Source organism: Varroa jacobsoni, unplaced genomic scaffold (genome assembly GCF_002532875.2).
Source record: "Varroa jacobsoni isolate VJ856 unplaced genomic scaffold, vjacob_1.0 scaffold_1262, whole genome shotgun sequence".
NCBI lineage: Eukaryota > Metazoa > Arthropoda > Arachnida > Mesostigmata > Varroidae > Varroa > Varroa jacobsoni.
The window spans coordinates 159968-179280 of NW_019214164.1; the positions used below are offsets into that span (position 1 = coordinate 159968).

Consider the following 19313-nt stretch of genomic DNA (forward strand, 5'->3'; position numbering starts at 1 on the left):
GTAGAGTGTTCGCATTGCAAAATCACGGTCGAGACTTACTTAGATACTTCCAAGCTGCAGAATCGCCGCCGTTTGCATCTAGCTACCAGTGCTCGCCGAACAAGCGCGGCATAAGCAGGCAATACGAGCGTTGAAATCGTAAACGTATATTTGTTTTTCATATTTATTGGTCCTACCCGATCTGTCCTGGCAGCCTCTGCTTTTTAAAAATCGCTAGTGGACAAAAATGATGGCCACTATAGGTATCTGCTTTTGTGTTCACCAACTAACGATCGATCTCGGTGACTCGCCATGGTTATGGTTGCTGCTATTCGTTATTCAAACGTAATTTTTCTATTAATAGTAGACTCAACTACGGATAGATTAATGCAAAGTGTGTTCCTTGCAACTGCTGTTGTATTATATAAATTTTCATATATTGTATATATATATATATATTTTGACAATATAGTTTAATCTGTCTTCTTTCTTTTCCTTCGTCGGCCCTCGGGGCGTGTCCGATTGTGCGGCTGCAAATAATTCCGCATTTTGTTAAATAATCGCAGAGGACTGGTCTGTATGCAAAATAGACATGAATAAATGTTTCCTACAATTGTAATCGGCCTATGTTCGTTCTACTCGTCCTTCGGTTACTCAACCGTGTCACTATATACAAGATAGAATAGCGTACTGGCCAAAGAAATGGTAACATATAAAAGTATTCAATTTTGACTTTCTTTTTTTTCAACTCTGAAAATGGGTCTGAGCTTCGTTCGGTTTCGTGCGAGCTTTATAGGGACTATCGAATCGACACCGGCTCTATAACTTGCAAAACAACACTAGCGTTGAAAACTTCACAACACGTTATGTACGTGTAGCTGCGTGACGACGGCGTTGTTCAATCATTTTAGTTGCTAATCTATCAAGAAAATAGCCTACGTACGGTTACATGGATTGTGATGGCGGTTGATAGGGGCTGGTGCGTGACAGAATTCGAGGCGTCACAACGAAACACAGCTCCGTCATCGCGGTCTACAAGCACCACGCTATGGGTAGCTGTCGCCTCATGCGTTCCTTGTCGGTAACGCGAACGTACAGAAACGTCGTTTCGGAACCAGTCTAGACGGGCCGGTGGGTTGCCCCCGCGAGAAAGACAAGCCAGCGTTAAAGTGTCACCAGACTGAAGTTGCGTCTCAGGTTGTCCATGGATCTCAGGCTCGCCAGGAGGATCTGAATGAATGTCACAAATCGACAGAAAAAGAAAAAACAGCCAGACGTCAACAAGAGCTTTAGCCGCGTCGTTTGGCGACATCTCTGTCTTACTTAAGACCAAGCGTTTTGCCACAGTTCACCGCCTCGTTCGCGCTCAGGTAGTCAGAGTTAGAAACAAAATTGAGCAAGCAATGCTTTCATGGGACGCCAACATTGAAAAATTAACTTGTTCTTAAAAGCCATAATAGACTTTTCATGATAGCACGCAGCCACTACATACTGTTATGAAAATTAATGTACACTTATTTTCTATTTTTAAGTATAATAATATTTCGATTACGCCAAATATATTGATCTAGACTGATCTGCTGTCTCTCCGACTAAAGTTAGATATTTTCGCGCTGTTAATTAAAAGCTGTTTGTTCTGGGAGTAATGTGTGGAATCGGTGTAGGAAAAAACTCTCGAAAAGTCATAGCATCATTTCTAATTATATAGGTTTTCCAGCATAAAACGTGCCGCTTACTCTTTCCATAGTCTATTAAACTGCAGCGTAACAGCCCGCTGGCCATTAGCACACTAGATCAAAACGACTACTAAAAAGCGCATTATAGCTCACGATTTTTTCAGTTCCTATCCAACTAATACCGCGATAAAAAAGATAAGATGCTTAAAAATGTCCAGCGTATACACATCCGTTTGTACGCTTTTCACCGGCATTTTTAAAAGTGGGACGTTCGTTTTGTCACCGATTGGCTAGTTATCAGTGGTCGAATGAGAGTACCAGTTGTGCCAGCAAATGATACAACAAGGGCTTCAATAATGAAAGCTTATTGCTAAATAGTGCGAATCTACCTGACATAATAGATAATGCAAGTATTTACAACATCCACGAAAATTGTTCTCGATGTGCAATAATTCAGGTAGTGGCTCAATGAAGAAATGCTCGTAATCTGGAGATACTTACACAAGACACTCATGACGAGTGAGGCTCTGAGTGGTGCTTTTAGAGCAGGATGCTGAGCCTCACAGGTGTAAGCGGCACGCGAGTCGTCATGCCGGGGATAAATTTCGACCTTTGTAAAGATCGAACTCAGCTCCCGATCACCGTTGGTGTCGACGCGTCGGTGAACCTTTTCTGAAACGATCAAAAATATCCCAGAGATGATGACAATTTTTCATTTCATCGATTTCTCGCTGGTAAGAACTCAGCGATTGATTTACTCAGTAATTTTTGGTCAACATCACAGATTACGATGAGTCATTGTATTTATCTCATTAGCTATTGGAAATCGTACCAGAAACAGATTTTATGTCCGTCTCATTATGTCTGTCTCTAAATGTACACTCTGTACACGCGCAATTTTATATATGCTAATAAAAAAGGACAACCTATAGAAACTTCCCAGAGGTGATTAGGAGTTTGCCAGTGGTCTCGTTTCCAACTACCACGCAATCAGCGAGAAGCGCCGCCCGTCTTACGGTGACATGAAACACTTAATACGTCTATACCGAATATTTACTAACAGAACATTAATATAGGGATATATTGCTCAGAACTGAACTTGTTTTAAACTCGCCAGATTATCATGCGGACGGTGTTACAATTAATTCTTGAGACGAACTTGCTTCGCTGTGATAATAATAGATAGGGTCGTCAAAGTCTACAGATCCTCACATGTGTTTGGACTTCGACCCAGTCTGCGGAACAGGTACAATATGCTCAGGTTTTTCTCAATTCTTTATTGACCCTAACACGTCCAACGAATCTATATAGGCCTTTTAATTTAGCTTTATTTAGGTTCTGTAACGCACGCGCGCGCGCGCGCGCGCGCTCTAAAGGCTTGGCCTACATCGAAAGTTACACGAAAAAATGTATGAAGGAAAACGATACATTTTAAAATATCTTCATTACGCACACGTGATGTCTCCGCTGTATCTTCTATTTGCAGAATCTATTATTTCATTGAAATCTAAAATTTACCAATATAATTCAATTCAGAACGGGATCATCTTAATAAAACAACAAATTATTATTACCACTAGTAATCAGGTTACCTCAAAACATACGTTAGCATCGGTTATTGTGTGAGTAAGTTAAAAATTAACTTATAGTTAGCCTTTGGGAGTAAGTACATTTTTTTTTTGCTTAAGGGTCGTGTGTGCTTAAGAGTGCACAATAATCGGCTGTGAAAGTTTTTCGTCGCAGTACAATCACAATAATACGCGATACGTCAAGTGCAAATCATTCAATCAAAACAAGAGAACGGAAGTTTAATCGGGTTACGGTGTTACGTGTCGTATGTCGTTGACGCGGATTAAAAACGTCCACGTAGGCGCGAGTGAGGGGCCTCTAAGCAGTTCCAGTTGTTGCTAATATCTGTTGTCTTCCAAATATGTAGATGAAAACAATCGATTCGATTAATGTTAGCTGGGTTGGGATCCAAGGTCGTGCCTATTATCCAGCTCTGCTAAACTGCAGAAGCCTATTTCAAAAGCACGATCTTTTGACCAACGAGGCATGAGTGTTTCGTTTACATTGGTAGTTACGATGTGTACTGTTTCTGGCACTTACTAGAGCGTCGACTTGATTAAGCATCGTCCAGTAGATCGAGATAATTTTTGCAATTGTATAAAAGCTCATTGGGAAATATCACGCATGTGCTATCAGTCGCCTTGGCACAAAACACACTACGAATAAGAACATCCGAGTGAAACCTCTAGATTTCATCGTCGTCCGAATCTACCCTGAGCTAGAATACGGAATGGGCCACTTTAAACGGACTACCTGGTTAGGCGGGTGATGGCACAAGAGAGCTCCACGGTGGTCACTGACATCTGTCAACCCTCAAGCTAAGGGATTACCTTTTGCGTTATGTATCACAGGGAGGCTAACCATTCTTCGGTAAGCCGTAATGCAATGCGTACTGACCCTTTTTGGAGCAACTCATTAAGGATAGTTCAAAGTCTTCCAGTTGTACATCTGCATTTGTTCACGGTGCCGCTAATAGATTAGAAGAATCGGCACGTTTTATAGGTCCGAAAATGATGTATTTGGCATTAGTTGTCAACTAAAGAATCATTTGTTATTTCACTAAATTTCAAAGACAACACTTAAGCTTGCGCATTTTATAAATAAACTTTGAACCTCCTTCAGAGTATTGATTACTATTTTAATGATCGTATTGTATTGCACATTTACAATGCATATCATATAAGGGCAGCCATATTTAATGGGCATTTGTATGTGCTATGATTACCTATGGAGTTGTTTGTTCACTGGTAAACGTTAGACTAAACTTAAAAAAACTTAAAAAAATTATGAATAATTTTTTCCTTTGGCTAACAGGTAAGGTTTCGACACTCAGTTTTGGGTGCGGAAACATTTTTCTTATTTAAACGAAATAATTTATGCCAGTGTCTTAAAGACACAGACGTATCCATTCCTCATTGCTGCAGTTTTCAGCTAGATATTTTTTTCAATGTATATATATATATATGACCAATGCACGTCTCTTCGGGACGTCACTTACTGTATTGAGCCTTACCAAAATGTTCCCATATCCTACTTGTGAACATGATAAAAAAAAAAAAGAGCAGCAGATGCAATAGGTCTAATAGCTGTTACTGGGCCGCGCGAAACGTCAGAAAAATGAAAGATTTTTAAAACCAGTAATGAGAAATAGCGATATTTTGGCCATACCAATGGCGATTCGGACAGAAGACTCTGAGTGCTTCAGGTAGAACAGTGAAAATGAAACTAATAATGCACCAGCAAAAATGCTGGCTTTTAGGCCATTGCAATGATGCAAGGCTCTTTTAATAGGCCAATGATCTACCCGTTTTTTCAATTCATATCGAACAGATAATGACGATTTTAAGGCAACCGTCTCAAATATCGAAATTGTTGGCGTGTGCAGCCGAAAATTTTGTCCATGAGGATAGGTTTGCGCTTAGAGGGACAGTACGATCCAGCCTGCCCTTGTGATCGTTGCCTTCCACTTTTACTATTAACATTGACGCAAGCAAAAACAACTTTGGACAGCGTTATAACAGTATGGCTCATACTTCCCTTTGTGGAATATGCAGCTTAACAGAGTCAAGTTCATTCGAAGGTGTGGCCCCCTTGAGGGTACTCCTTACAACGATAAACCATTTATATATATAGAACAACACAACATGCTTTTATGCTGCTATTAACAGATATGTGTTACGAGAAAAAAAAAAGTAGCTATTCAACTGGAATGGTTGTAGCAGGCAGCAGTTTCAAGCTCAAATAGGGAAACACTATTCGATGGTTGAATTTCATACGCTGACGCTGTAGCTCGCTGTTCAAATCATCTGTGACGTGAATATGTGAGCACTCATATTGTGACATAGATCAACATTGTGACACAGAGGTGGATCAGCATATATCGATATAGTTCACGCATACGATGGGTTAGGCTTCGAACAAACCTAGTATGGTCTAACGATACCTTTGTACAGGAAACATACGCTGTAGGGCGCGGAAAAAGGTTGAAATATGTACTCAATTTGCTGTGTGTCAAACGCAGAACGGCTACGATGTGTCCAGCTAAAGCGCACATTGTTCCTAGCCATCTTCAGACGAAGTAGGATAAATAAGAAGAGCTTAAATATTCAGGCCCAAGGAGTGCGCAGATTGACAGACGATTATAGGAAAGATGGAGACTATCGCTAAGAAAGCTTAAAAGTTTTCCTGGAAGCAGCGCCCTGAACGCTTATCATAAACATATTCTGTACGCTTCCGAAAAAAAAAAGTAAACCGATAGTAAATAGTTTGTGCATTTCGAGGCAATGGTGCCAGCGGAAGAACTTCACAGGAAGTCATTGTAAACATCGAAAAAATGTTTCGACCGGTCCTTGGGACACTACACCCCCTGTCCTTTGAACAATTTTCTTCGAGAAACAAAAAATACCCCACCAGTACGCAGATAGCGCCATCAACATTTAGCACAATTTGGAGCGTGTCGTGGAATATATCGAGAAGAATACGTTAACTCGAGCGGATGCTCGGAGAGGCACACTCTAGGCCTTATTGTATGTATTTGTCGACATTAGAAGAAATTCTGTTGAATGAGCTACCAATCAAACGAGCGAAACGAAGCGATACGAGATCCATTAACCAGTTACTGGGAAGACGAGTAAACGAGCTTCTGAATGAATAAACCCTTCAAAAAAAACGTTTCAGCTGGTGATAAACAGGCCTGTACTAGATTCGAAATGCTAAAGGAAAATCTCTCAGTTGAACAGTTGAAGCCATTGGTTTTTAGTGGATATTGGTCACCCAATTGAATATTCAGTTGAGAAAAAACATACATTTTATATCTGTACAATTTTCACCTATCATTACCCTTTTACTTTTGCTACGTACCTGCCTATCATTCAAAGCACGCGAATACTGAATTATTATCGCTACTACTACACACACATGTATATTACATCTAGACTGTATATGCACGAATGAAAAATGAACACAGCAGGCATGTGATCGTTCATAGATCAATTTTTGCCCTTATTTTCTTATTCAATAATAATTTCGAGTAGTCGGAATATATTCGGTATTCAATTTAAATTTATGGAATATATCTGTAGAACTTAATCGTGCCGGGCCCAGAATTCTGTTTCATTTCTTCTCGCTCACACGCCTCCTGGTAGTCATAACGTTTGTGATGAGCCGATGACACTTATCGCAGTGACACGACAAATGTCGTTAGCTATTATTATTTTTCAAACAGAACCCTTGTCAATAAAATCCGGTACTATAAATGGCTTAGAGCTTACAATCAACCAATAAAAAAAGCTACTTTTTAAATGCTTCTTCTTCTCCCTAACACATGAGAGAAAACTTTCCCCAATGGGTGTGATGAATACAAGGTAACATTGCAAGATGCATCGTCGAACATTTTACATGTTTATTTCATGTTCAGCCATGCCTCACCTGCTGACCATCTTAAGAACAAAACGTATCAACCAGCGTAACCCTTAACTGTGCTTCCTTTTTTATTGGTAAAATAATATCAGCTCCGTTTTGCTCAGTAAGGTGAGCCAAATTTTTACAGAGACTACAGAGGTTTCAGCAGGTTCGCATTTGAGAACATTAAACCTAGCAGAGATTATTTGGCCTGTTGAATTTAGCCGTAATTTATTCATTTGTACTTACAGTTCCTATTTTCAGTTTATTTGTGATTTTTTACCAAAAACCAGAGGTCTTATGGTAGCATCTGGTTGTGATAACACCCTTTATTTTTAGCTTTTATTGAGAAGTACATTTCCTTTGAAATACTATTCTCTTTAGACATTTTCCGCCTTATATTCTCTCTCAATAGGCTTTCTCATGGCTATGTATGGGCTATGCTTGAGTGTATAAGATCATTTATAATGAGTGCCAATGCAACGATCGGTATATTTCTTGACGTCGTTAGGATTTGGCCTGCCTTGTCCATAAAATGCTTTTCAACATTTTCTTTCATTTGGAAGGTACCGAGAAATGTTGCTGCTGCTGCTGCTGCTGCTAATATAGCTATTTATCAGATTTTTTGCAAATTAACTGCTCTTAGCCCCGTAATATGTTACAGAGAGTGTCGGCCGGAGAATCGTTTTGTGTCCGGTCTTTTTTCGCTCTCTATTTTAGCTTTACTGTGAATTCTATAGCTCACTTGAGTTGTCTCTCGGTGACAGTATTCTTGATGCCTTCTCATCCTATCTTTCCAACTCGTAGAGACTGACGCCAAAATTCTGCTCGGTTTCATGCCTCAGTTAAAACTAGCTTGGGATCTTTTCTGATCTTTCTGATACAGATTCTGACAATTGCCACTTCACTACCTAGCTTAAGGTATTTTGTTGATGGTGCAAATCATCGTTTGTTACTACATTACGCTTCAGGGATAATATAAAACATAATTGTTTCATCATGCTTTGCATGCAATATCCGATATCCAGGCCTCTGCTTTTAAGTATATTTGATGTCTTCATTAACTTAAAGTATATCAAACATTTGAACCATTTGCCTAATGTTTTAGGCCAAAAAAGAATAGCATATTACAGATCCCGAGTTGCAAAGATGATGTTCTCTTTGTGATTTTTCCGTTATTTGGAGCTATTTGTTTAAATCTATTATAAGTAGAAATTTATTAGATTAATTTAATCTTTTTTTGTTCTTCACAGTCGTGTGTTTAACCAACATTTAGACATTATCGTCACGTTATTTTGTTTCACTGCAATGTAGTGCAGCTGGTTTAGATTTATGGAGTCAGGCAAACGCCAGTACCGAACATAAAATTCAAACCATTTGCTTTAGGTTAATATCAAAATCCGGATTTTGTAATTACATGTTAATAAATATGTCAGATGAAAATAGATTGCGTATGATTTTCAACTGCTCAGGCGGCAGAGATAACTAGCTAATTTAAGGTAAACAATAGAGACTCGAATGTGCCTCCCGCGATTGCTTCTTCTGAAATAATCTTACCTTCACATTCTCGGTGGCATTTCCTATGCTATAATTGTCTGTTATTTAAAAAACGACGACAAATTATCTTATCAAAGCACAGGGATGTATGTTAGCTATTTTTTCTACACATCAATTACTAAATCAATGGCGAAGAACCGCATTTTGTTGTTCTGTTCCTTAATCACGCAAGAAAACTCACGGTCATGTTTACTTAGTAACCTCATCCGTGTTTACATATATATATATATATATATATATACAAGTCCGCTTTCAACAGACAGGCTGTTGTTCAGAAAAATAGAACGTTTTTTAGAACAAGTAGAATGAAATGATGCATTTACTCCCAATCGCCGTTATGGCAACGAGGTTCGTATCGTGGACGCTGTTCACATAAAAAATTCCTTTAGATCTAAATCGTACCGCTCAGATTCCTGCAGGCAACGTGCTAACACCATCCTTTTACAGAAAACTTATCCTATAATGAAATGCTAACAGGCAAAGATCTGAGCATAATGTGCTCTTCAGTTAGTTTCTCTCTACCTGCTAAAAGGCTGTAAGCCACCCCGTCGAATTTCATGGCATATTGTCGTATGCAGCATTCTGCTAGGTTTTCTATGTCCTTGATGAAAATATATATATATATATATATATATATATATATATATCCATAATTGCTGAAAGAAATCTGTTCTGGCGAAACAAAGGATTCGAACCAGTTTCAGGATAAAGGTACGCAAAGTTTTCACCGGAAACTGACTCGTTATTGCGTTAATAGGAAAAAACAATCTTTCACCTTTATCAAAGAGTTGATTATTCCGGTACCATCGAATATTGGCTGGTGGCTTCGTGTCCCGAACCCAGCAGCTAAGTGTGGTTTGTTCTCCCTCGCGCGCTTCGACAACTTTGCTATCGTTTCCTCCACGATGACGGAGCTCAATCTGCTTCGGTGGAACTGACAAACATTAACAGAAAGTTTATCAACTTCACGGATATATATTAGTAAACAAAAAGAAATAAATCGCTAAACAGACATTGTAGACGAGAAAAATATATCATCATTTTGTGGTGATACGTTTATATTACTTCCCCAAACCTCACGCATTGTTTCTACATTATTCATGGTCTTCTTCATAAAATTCTTCATTCAGACGCTGTAATGGCTAGCATATTTTTATATTGAATACATGAACACAGCTTAGTTGTGACAAATAATCTGGGTCGGGGTTACAACCGTAAGGTAAAAAGTATAAGAATTCAATAATTCAAATTAAACGATCTCCATATAAAGCAGACACTACGGTGATTTTTTATAAAGCCATGAAACTTTAGTTCTCTGTTGCAGCCTTTTTGAAAACACCATGGGCCAAAGAACAAAAATGTGACCTCTATTTAAAGATGTAAATTTACATGCTTCAATGAAAATAAAAGTGTACACGAAGAGCTATGGCAATATACTACGTGAACTTGAACCTGTAGGTTGGTTCCTTCATGTATAGTATGTACGCCAGCCTCGTAGAAGAAGCTATGAAAAGCTTCTTCTATGCTAATATGTATCACATTTATGCATTGCATAGCTACAACATCAGGCCACTAACATTACTTTATCTTGCTTGTTATATCCGAAAAGCGGAACGTCGTCGAGTGATTAACTTGACTCCATAGCTAAGTTTGCAGCGCGGCTCTAATTTTAAAGGTACCTTAAATAGACTCAATATAAATATCAATTATAATAGAAACTTCCTATTTAAAGTCGCGGGGTTAAGCAGTAACAAGAACGTTAAAGGAAGAGACCTACAAGATGTGCATACTTACCAAGAACAGTTACATAGGCAGCTGCCCAAATCGCTTGATGATCTGGTACTGGCCCGACCTAGATGGGAAAGAACAAGATTTCGACAGATTCACATTAGTTGATGCCCGGTGTGCGTGCTACGCAACGCAGACGCTTTAAAACATCGGCGACGTTTCGTTGCCAGTGGCTTTGGAAATCACAACGAACACCGCATCCGGCGCTCGAAAACCTTCAAACCGCTAGACTAATTAGCTTTATTAAATGAACCTGCCTTGTCCTCCAGCTAGGTCGTTTCAAGTAACTATTACTCAATCGACTAAAAGCATCCCGTCGTCAAAACGTACACTTCTTCGCGATACACAGTTTCAAATCTGGTCCGCTAGGATGGTAGCTTTGCCGAGTATACTGACTTCGTTAAACGGCACGTGCTTCTAATGAATACGATAGAATTGCCTATTTTCTCCGAAAACACAAACTGTCATTTGTTTTCTTGTTATATTGCGTAGCAGCAAGGTGAAGTCATATTTGTTACTAATATTCTGCCTGAGACTGAGTTTCTACTGTATTTTCGAAAAAGTGCGGGGCTCGAATTATGGATGTCCCATGAATTGCTAAAACGCAGATCTGTGACTTGAGGAAAACCATTCACGCGACGTTCATGCATTACACGTATCCCTTGTACTTCTGGACAGAACCTCTGAAACCTTCATCGTACATTATACGCCCTCAATCCTAGGACCTCCAGCCAACATTGTTTTTATATCAAAAAAACTCCTCGTTTGTATGTACCATTTACATCCGAACATATGTTGAGTAAAATAAAAAATTATTTAATTACATGCTATCAAAGAGATGTTCCAAAATAGAGTTTCGATTTTAACCTTAGTAGCCCCGTGGTGAATCTAAACTTATGTCCATCGTTAAAATGAATCCTCTAATTAACTTTAATTGACAACCTCACTCACCTGTCTAGTCTAAGTACACTATACAAATTTTACTTAGAAACACAGTAGATAGAAGTCGCACGTATTGCGGATATAATTCATTCGGCTGACGACCTCTGATCTCACCAAGTTACCGCAGTCTAAAGAGCTTCGACGTAACGAGAGACATCAACATGCACTTCAATGAAAAAGAAAATTTGACCCGTGCTGCCGCGTATAACGAACATCGTAAAACATGAAACAGTCTATTGAACTACGCGGCTAATTAACAGTCAGTGTATCGCAGGCGTAACCAGTGCGAGGCTCTCGGTCCTGATCTGACGTAGCAAGTTAAATCATAGGACAGCAAAGCTTAGTTCTTTTTTAAGACCCAATCCTCCTATTTTGAAGACTCAAAAATTACATTAGGGTCGAACATCTGAGCACATTTCAAGAGAAACAACATTGTATCTTCAGGTGACCTCGATCGATTGCATACTTGTGCAATGCTAGACTGATTTTTGTATTCACCAAATAGATTGATGCATGGCTGTCTATGTGCAGTATTTATATGCTTGGTACTCTTTCAGATTAAAGCACATATTATTCTAAACTACTTGGAGTACGCAAACGAAGTTAATCTCTATTATGTCCTAATAAGGGAAATACAAACGTTGTTGCACAACATTCAGTTAATAGTACCTAATTTTAAGATAAAAAGTAGCGTAATTTGTCTTCCTTAGCATGTGGCGGTGTTTATGAGGAATAATTGCTATGCCTAAAACCGATTTCCTAAATTGCATGTTTAAGCAAAATTGTTTACAGGACACAGAAAAGAGCAAAACATGTACCTGACATTGGTACTCCGCTTCGTCGTCGAGAGTAACTTGATTTAATCGAAGGTTGTAGATTCCTCGGGGTTCGTCAATAACCATTTGATAACGAGGAAAGCCTGGTATTACTGATTCATAACCTGGAAAATATCGACTACGTAACAGCTGCAGTTATGGACAAGTACCACTATGTAGACCATATGTCCCCTTCTAACCGACATAAAGCTGCATTGTTTTTTCGACAAATATTATTTATTAATTAATTAGTTGAAAAACAAGCGCCGGCTGTGATTTCAGCGCATACTAACTATCGCTGTCGTTGATTTTTTCGAGTTACTTTCTCAACATCAAACAGTGCCACCCTTTAGGCATTGCCAACGGTGGATGCGTAAGTCGTCTCGCCGCGTTGCGAAACTGTTATTCGTCGAACAAAAACGTGTTTATTTTTTCGCCAATTTGCCAGCGCCTAGTAAAGCAGTACAAACTTGAATAATAATGAAAGAGAGTAGATGTGTAAATTACTATTAGACTTCTGTGAAATTTTTGCACCGGCTGCATCTAAGACGAATCCAATACGAGTACTGTGTAGGTTACAAGCATCATCATAACTGAAATGAATTGGTTTTTTTGGTTGAGAACAATCGAATTTAGATTTTTAAAAATTATCGTTCTATGGAGAAACGAAACAAGCACACTGTAGCAATAGAGTCATGAACGGTAACAGCTATCCAACTACTGTTAGATACAACGGGGTAATGCCATATTGAGGTCAAATGTATTGGTTAAATTAGAACCTGGCAACAAGCAGGCACGGGTAAAAAAAAACATACAAATGAGAACATTTTGTAGTAGTAGTCAGAGCAGTGGAATTTCGCCACTATTGGTACTACCAACGCGATAAGAGGGTGTCGTCCAAAGCATCGTGGCAAAACACAATCGGTTGGGCAGCTGCCTAGAGCAGGCAACTGCACAGAAGGCTCCGGGCGTTTCATGACTAAAAGTTAACGATTCAGCTTCCAGAACCAATGGCTTACTTTTGTATTGGCGATATTACTCGTCAATTGAATAGTTACTGTGACTAGAGCTGACGGCAATGTATTCCTTAGCAGAAAACCCAATAATACTAATATTATGATTGACGATTTTCTAATAACACCCCCTCGTAGGAAACGAATAGAGATCATGTCGGTCAGTACGGTGTCTCTGCAAGTTTCTATCTTGCTACCTGAGACAATAATGGCGTTATCCATATTCGGTTTACGATGATATTTGCGAGCATAAGAAAACGATGGGCATCGTGATGGAAATTTGTCCTATAACAAGTACCAATAGCTAGCTGTTTGGTGCTCAATAGTAACGATGACAAACGGTTGCTGATCATCGTTCTAAGTGAAGACGAGAATTTATTCCGCTACATAGTAACAATTCATCGTTTAGTATAAATAGAAGAGATTCGAAGACCTATTTATTTGTGAGTTATAGTATGCAGAGGTAGGCAATTAAATGGCCGTGTAATATTCGAGCTGGTCGCACTTCAACGTCATTGCCGTAATGGGGTTTTCTGTGGTCGAACAAATAAAAGTACGCCTAGCCATATTTTACCCGACCACGGTATTCTGGAACGGGTGCTGTTGCTTGTTTATCTTCTACTTATTACGCTTCCATGTTGTTTTTTATGGCTAGCGTAATGGCTAGTAATATCGATGAGGTCAATTTACGTAAGCAGCTCTTTTCAATTAGCCATAGTCGAACTTGTATTAATAGCAACATGATGCAACGGGACTTGGAAGCGAGCGGTAAAAAACATTGATTTCGACACCTAAATTTTATACTTTGGAACATTTGTAATGATCAGCCTATAATTCGTTTGAAACGGTGGGGTAATTGTATTGTGTGAGAGACAAATCGACGGCTTCATTCACTGAATATGTTTCTGTTCTATCAGTCGATTTTTGTGATTGTCATATTCAAATAAAAGTATAACTAAACAATAGACTTTTTCCAAGCTAGTTCTTCGTACTTCACCTCTAACGTCAGTGAAGTAAATCAGGGGTAAGGGTACAACACTAGCGCCATCTCGAATTAATTATTCATCAAATTACTTTAGTTTTGCGGCGAATTTAAGAGTCTACGGTTCGCTTTTTGTGATTCCGAGCAAATCATATCTAGAAGCTATATAAGTAAAACTACTGTTTAACATGAACGTATCCGAGCGAATAACGCATTTAAACTTGCATACATTGTGAAAACGCGATCGTTCAGCTGTTATTTGAGAGTTGAAGATAGATAGGTAGCTCATTCTAATGTCCGGGTAGATTGTCATGGTGGGAATTCAATCAGTAAATCATACTAGAAGAGAATGTCTATCGAAGACTGTACCTTTTAAGGGTACTAAGGCCTTTACGAACTGCTGCAGGCGTGTTATATTTTAGCTCAGTCGTCCAGAAAAGATACTAATAGCTGTTAATAATTTTATACAACCAATTTGACAACTTATCAGCTAATAGTGATAATACCGCAACAGCAATTCGCCCTATTTACAACCTTTCTTTAAGGACTATAAACCTGTAGCCCGTTTTCGATAGCTTGCAGATATAATTGTGTAAATGTCCCGATGGGTTTTATAGTTATGCCCTAGAATAGGTCCGGGCAAAGATCTCACCGAGCACAAAGCCGTCCTTACTCCATTGAACCTGCCCTCCGAGATTACCAATGTGGCACTGTAGTTCTGTTGTCTGACCCTCAATAAGCTGGACACTCTGCGGCCGAACCTTAAAATACTGCTGATCAGAATTCTGCTCACATCTTACAATGCTACCTGCAAAGAACAAGCAAATAGAATAATCCTAGTTTAAAGAAGCGGGTCGAAGCCTCCTAATCAAGTTATGTCCGGCCCATGGCAGATTTCTCAGATATTAAGAGCCACAATAAAAAAACATCAAACATTTTTGTATTCCGTCTATTAAATTTGCTGAACTTTGTTTCTATTACAATGTGTCTGCTATGAATACGTTCGTTAATAACACGAACTGTTCATAATACACTTTTCATCTGTTTGTCACCATTGGCAGGCCATCCAGACAAATGTACACCAGTGCATTATCAAACGTGTGTATCTCCACCATTTTCACTGATAATATCACTGTCATGGCTTCGCCTGCATCTCGTAGAATACTGTTTTTTTTTTTTTTTTTTTAATTTCCAAACTACTTAAAGTAAAACGTCGCAGAAGAACAGTATGTTTTTCTTAAACGGCAGTTGGCATGCAATGCAACGATCCTTCAAAATGCAGCTTTTCGCCTAATGAACCGTGCAATAATTTACATAATAGTGTATAAATAACTTTCTCTGTTTAAACAAATGATCCACATAAGAAATGCGACTTCAGAAACGATGATTTCGTTTATTTAATCATACCTATCGCTCTGTGTGTATATATCGTGTGTGCGACAGAATCACTTTTTCCAGTAATTTTTTATAGTTTTTTTACATGCGGTTATGGCGTAAGCTTTGTTGCATGCCTATTGCGTAATAAATAATAAAAATTGTACAACCCTTTCAGTGTTTGGCTAAGTAATGTTGCATTGCATTATACATTCATACACATAACAAATACGGCTATGTTTAATTAGCTTGGATAAATGACCTGGGTTCATAGGCTTGCGCATCTCTACAGTTGGCTAAAACTATTGATCTATAAAGTCACGTTTGAATAAACCCAATACGACACGCTTTCAGGAAAATACTATGCAAGGCCTTGCGTCTTATTTGAACAAATACGAAAAAGGCTTTTGCTTGGGAGCCTCTCTAATTAAATGGAAATTAAGTGAATATAGATTTCGAATGGTGCTACGTAGTGATCTTACGTACGATCATTGAACTCCAGAGAACGGATAGTGCAAAAAAAGATCATTGTCACAATCGCCTTATAGAAGCTAAGGGAAGAGTTGTCATATTTTTGAAAACCTACTCCCAAACTGAATCTAGTGTGTCACATTTATTAACGTACACTTATTATAGCAATTAGTTTTCTACATATGCTTCACTTGATAGCGTATAATTTCCTTTTTCATAGCCGTGCGATGATCGTATAGTTTTCTCTAACTACGTTCATCAGTGGGGTATCTGACGATCTCGGTCAATTAATGACATGGTTGCGTTCTCTTCCCTACGAAACTATTAAAGACAAACCCGTATAACATGCCTCACTACCAATGCTGTGAATAACTCTGTATATGTCTTTCCAATATAACAAGACGTAATTTAACCAGTCTACCTGCAACGTAACATTTACTGAGTAGCAGATCTGCCAGCTAACTGAAACAGCGCGAACCAGTTGCTGTCGGCAATTACGGTGTTGAGAACAGTATGGAACGCTACTTTTCGTCCGTACTTGTTGCATGATTAGTTAGTCATACCGTACGATAGCTTCTGACTAAGGACTGGGGTCGGTGGGGCCTCTGCCCCAACTTCATTTTAATCTCGACGGATTGCGCCCATCGCAAAATGTAAAGTTTGTGCTGTTCAGCGGCCAGAAGTCCCTGCTATAGAGCTTAAATGATCAGAATGAAGCCACAACATAGCACACTCACCATAAATCTAACTTTGACAGAGCGTCAAAAGAAATTATTAGTAAAATGACGAGAATTTTTTCTCGGATAGATTGTCGAGGCAATATTGGACACCTCAATCTGCATCAGTGAGATTTTGAGGATTGCATTCGAAAGCGCAAGGCCCGTATAAACGCCCAGCTTACAATTAATTACGAGAGGTATGAATCAACATAGCACTTGAGTGTTTGGGACGTTCAAATGTTTGTGTTGAGATCAAGAATCGGACTCAAGAGTACCCAATTTTGTTAAGCGCTTTGAATGAAACCTCACTCAAGGTGTGCGCGTCGATCGTCGCGGACGCATTAAGCAAATTTTTGCAGTGAACAACTAGAGCTACTAAGTACATAATCGTGATCACTGATCATAGAAATAATGTTAGCACACTTATACAGTTCCGCCCGAAAAGACTGCTAGCGAAAGGAAACATTTCTTCTATTTTCTTCGTGTCGTGATTCATCGATAGTTCATTACCAAACGCTAAAATCAATTTAACACATAATTGAACTTACTCTGATAAACGTATATGACGATCAGCCGTAAGTACAGCTGTTGAATTTTTTGCGGAAACGGGTGGCTCGACGATAGCATTGCGTTAACGTGCGAGAAAATATCCTTGCTATGCCAATGATAATGACTTCTAAGCTGTATCTCACTTAGTCTTACTGTTCCTGAAATGTCAGCGCGTCTATGAACACACATCTACTACATTTAGATCAGCGCCAGCCGGATATTCCTAGTAGAATCTACAGTGAACAAGCAGTGATAATAGCTGAACGCTATTTTACCTTTCACCATTATTCGGAACATCGAATTCTCACAAATTTACGTACGTTCTGCTCAGCCCGTTTAATTTCGGATTTCCATCCATAGTTGCGAGCTCGGCGTATCTTCTCGTCTATAGGACAGACAGTGGGTGACAAAAGAGAACAACTGAGTCAGCGTTACAAAATGTTGTCACGAAGAAAACAGTCGATTACGAAAGGGCTTTGAAGGCCTTTATTCAAAAGGTTCTTAACTTGCAAGTAGTTCCTAGTCGTCGACAGAGCTCACGTCAGCTATTCCACCCTCTCTTTTTACACTACCGTCATCGTTTGGGCTTGTTAGACCCTTGTTTATAGGCGTCTAACACAGGATGATGCTAGAAATGCTTAACCGACCCTGTAGTCTAGATGTATGGCCGCGGCGGGCTTACGCACGGCCTTGCAACCGGTGGCGGCGACAACAAGAACAACAACAACAACGATAACGCTGGTAGCGATAAGGGCTCAGGCGGTGGCAGTGATGGAGATGACGGCAACGACAGCGAGCAAGAGGAATGCATCTGCCGAAGCTATTGTAGCCGAACGTATGCTTGCACACCTCACCGGAAGCGTATGGCTGTCATTGTTAAATGGGAGTCTACGACGTCACTTAGAAAATCACCTTTCCGATCGGAACGAGCACTACGACAGCTACCAGCAATACCACCTACGCCGCGACCAAATACCATTGCAACAAAGAGCTGTTACGGTGGCCGCAGATGGCACTGGAACAGAGAGAGGAGGAACGGAGAATGTAAACAGAGCGTGTGCCTGACCTCACGCGCTCCAAGACAGTAAGTTGTCAGCAAACGCCGACGATGGCGCCACCTGTGCACGTTGCAACCAACAGAGCCTGCTTCCAGGACATTTCCCGGCAACAGGTGGCGGTAGCTTTAGAGAGGGCCTTCATTAAAAATGTAGATGGGCTGGTATGTAAGAAGGTAGCTGAAAATTTTATGTACATTGAAAGAATTTATATGTGAGTTTCAGAAATTTAAAAGAAGCTTTTTAAGCTCTTAAAATTTTTATATTGTTCTTTAAATACGCGTCGTTTAAACTAGTTCTCAGTTTTTAGGAAATAGGGCATGCCCTATAACATGTGTGAACATGATAGACGATCCGATATGACATTGTTCTACGTATATTAACTGTTTGCTAGTCTGCGGAAAATCCCACAACAAGGGAGGCGATGTGTTCACCAAACTGAATACATTGTACATTGCAGGTTTTACTGGCTGTATTTGTTTTAATAATTTATGAAAGCACTGGTTTTTTATAACATCTTTGTTGTACATCTTCCGGAAATAGGCAAACAGGACAAGTGCATTTTCCACCTGAAATGGAGACTTGACAGGAACTAAAGTGCCGCTAATCATTCGCTCCCTCCGCTCATACCTTGCTATTTTTCCCCCTCCGAAACCTCGTTACAGATCCCTCGTGCGAATCAGATTCGAGAAACGACCTGCAGCTGGCCCCTACAACAACAAGACTCATTTCGCTGACTCTATTTGAACGTAAGGACGCGTGAAAATGGGCCACGTTTGCCTGACAGCCCTGTTCATGGACGTCTATCTACAGTACATTCTTTTGTCCTTGGCTTTTAGTAGTTTTAGTGTCACTCTCGGACGACGTTAATATTACCACTATAACAGACAACGACAAGACCAATGGCGAATTTGAACGCCAAAG

The 19313-nt window shown here is 39.5% G+C and overlaps 1 protein-coding gene across 2 annotated transcripts; it reads right to left on the reverse strand.

The window, feature by feature from the left end:
* Positions 1-378: 378 nt before the first annotated feature.
* LOC111268144 (nephrin) lies at positions 379-18315 on the reverse strand. 2 transcript variants are annotated; one of them, XM_022846918.2, is made up of 10 exons: positions 17982-18315; positions 17655-17719; positions 17334-17492; positions 14874-15029; positions 12230-12351; positions 10476-10533; positions 9457-9615; positions 2157-2327; positions 923-1209; positions 379-509 (listed from the first exon to the last, which is right to left on the reverse strand). In XM_022846918.2, the coding sequence occupies exons 3-10, from the start codon at positions 17410-17412 to the stop codon at positions 453-455; spliced, it is 1089 nt and encodes a 362-aa protein (XP_022702653.1). In that variant the 5' UTR covers positions 17413-17492; positions 17655-17719; positions 17982-18315; the 3' UTR covers positions 379-452. The 2 variants fall into 2 exon arrangements, with proteins under 2 accessions (XP_022702653.1, XP_022702652.1); XM_022846917.2 differs by having other exon boundaries at positions 17655-18315.
* Positions 18316-19313: the final 998 nt, after the last annotated feature.

Bases quoted from the DNA above. Each gene is read 5' to 3' on its own strand.
- LOC111268144 (XM_022846918.2), bottom strand. From the start codon at position 17,412: ATGCTATCGTCGAGCCACCCGTTTCCGCAAAAAATTCAACAGCTGTAC. The intron at 12,352-14,873 runs GTGAGATCTTTG...GATATTTTCCAG, and splicing joins TAAGGACGGCTTTGTGCTCG to GTTATGAATCAGTAATACCA. The intron at 10,534-12,229 runs GTACATGTTTTG...TTTCCCATCTAG, and splicing joins AAGCGGAGTACCAATGTCAG to GTCGGGCCAGTACCAGATCA.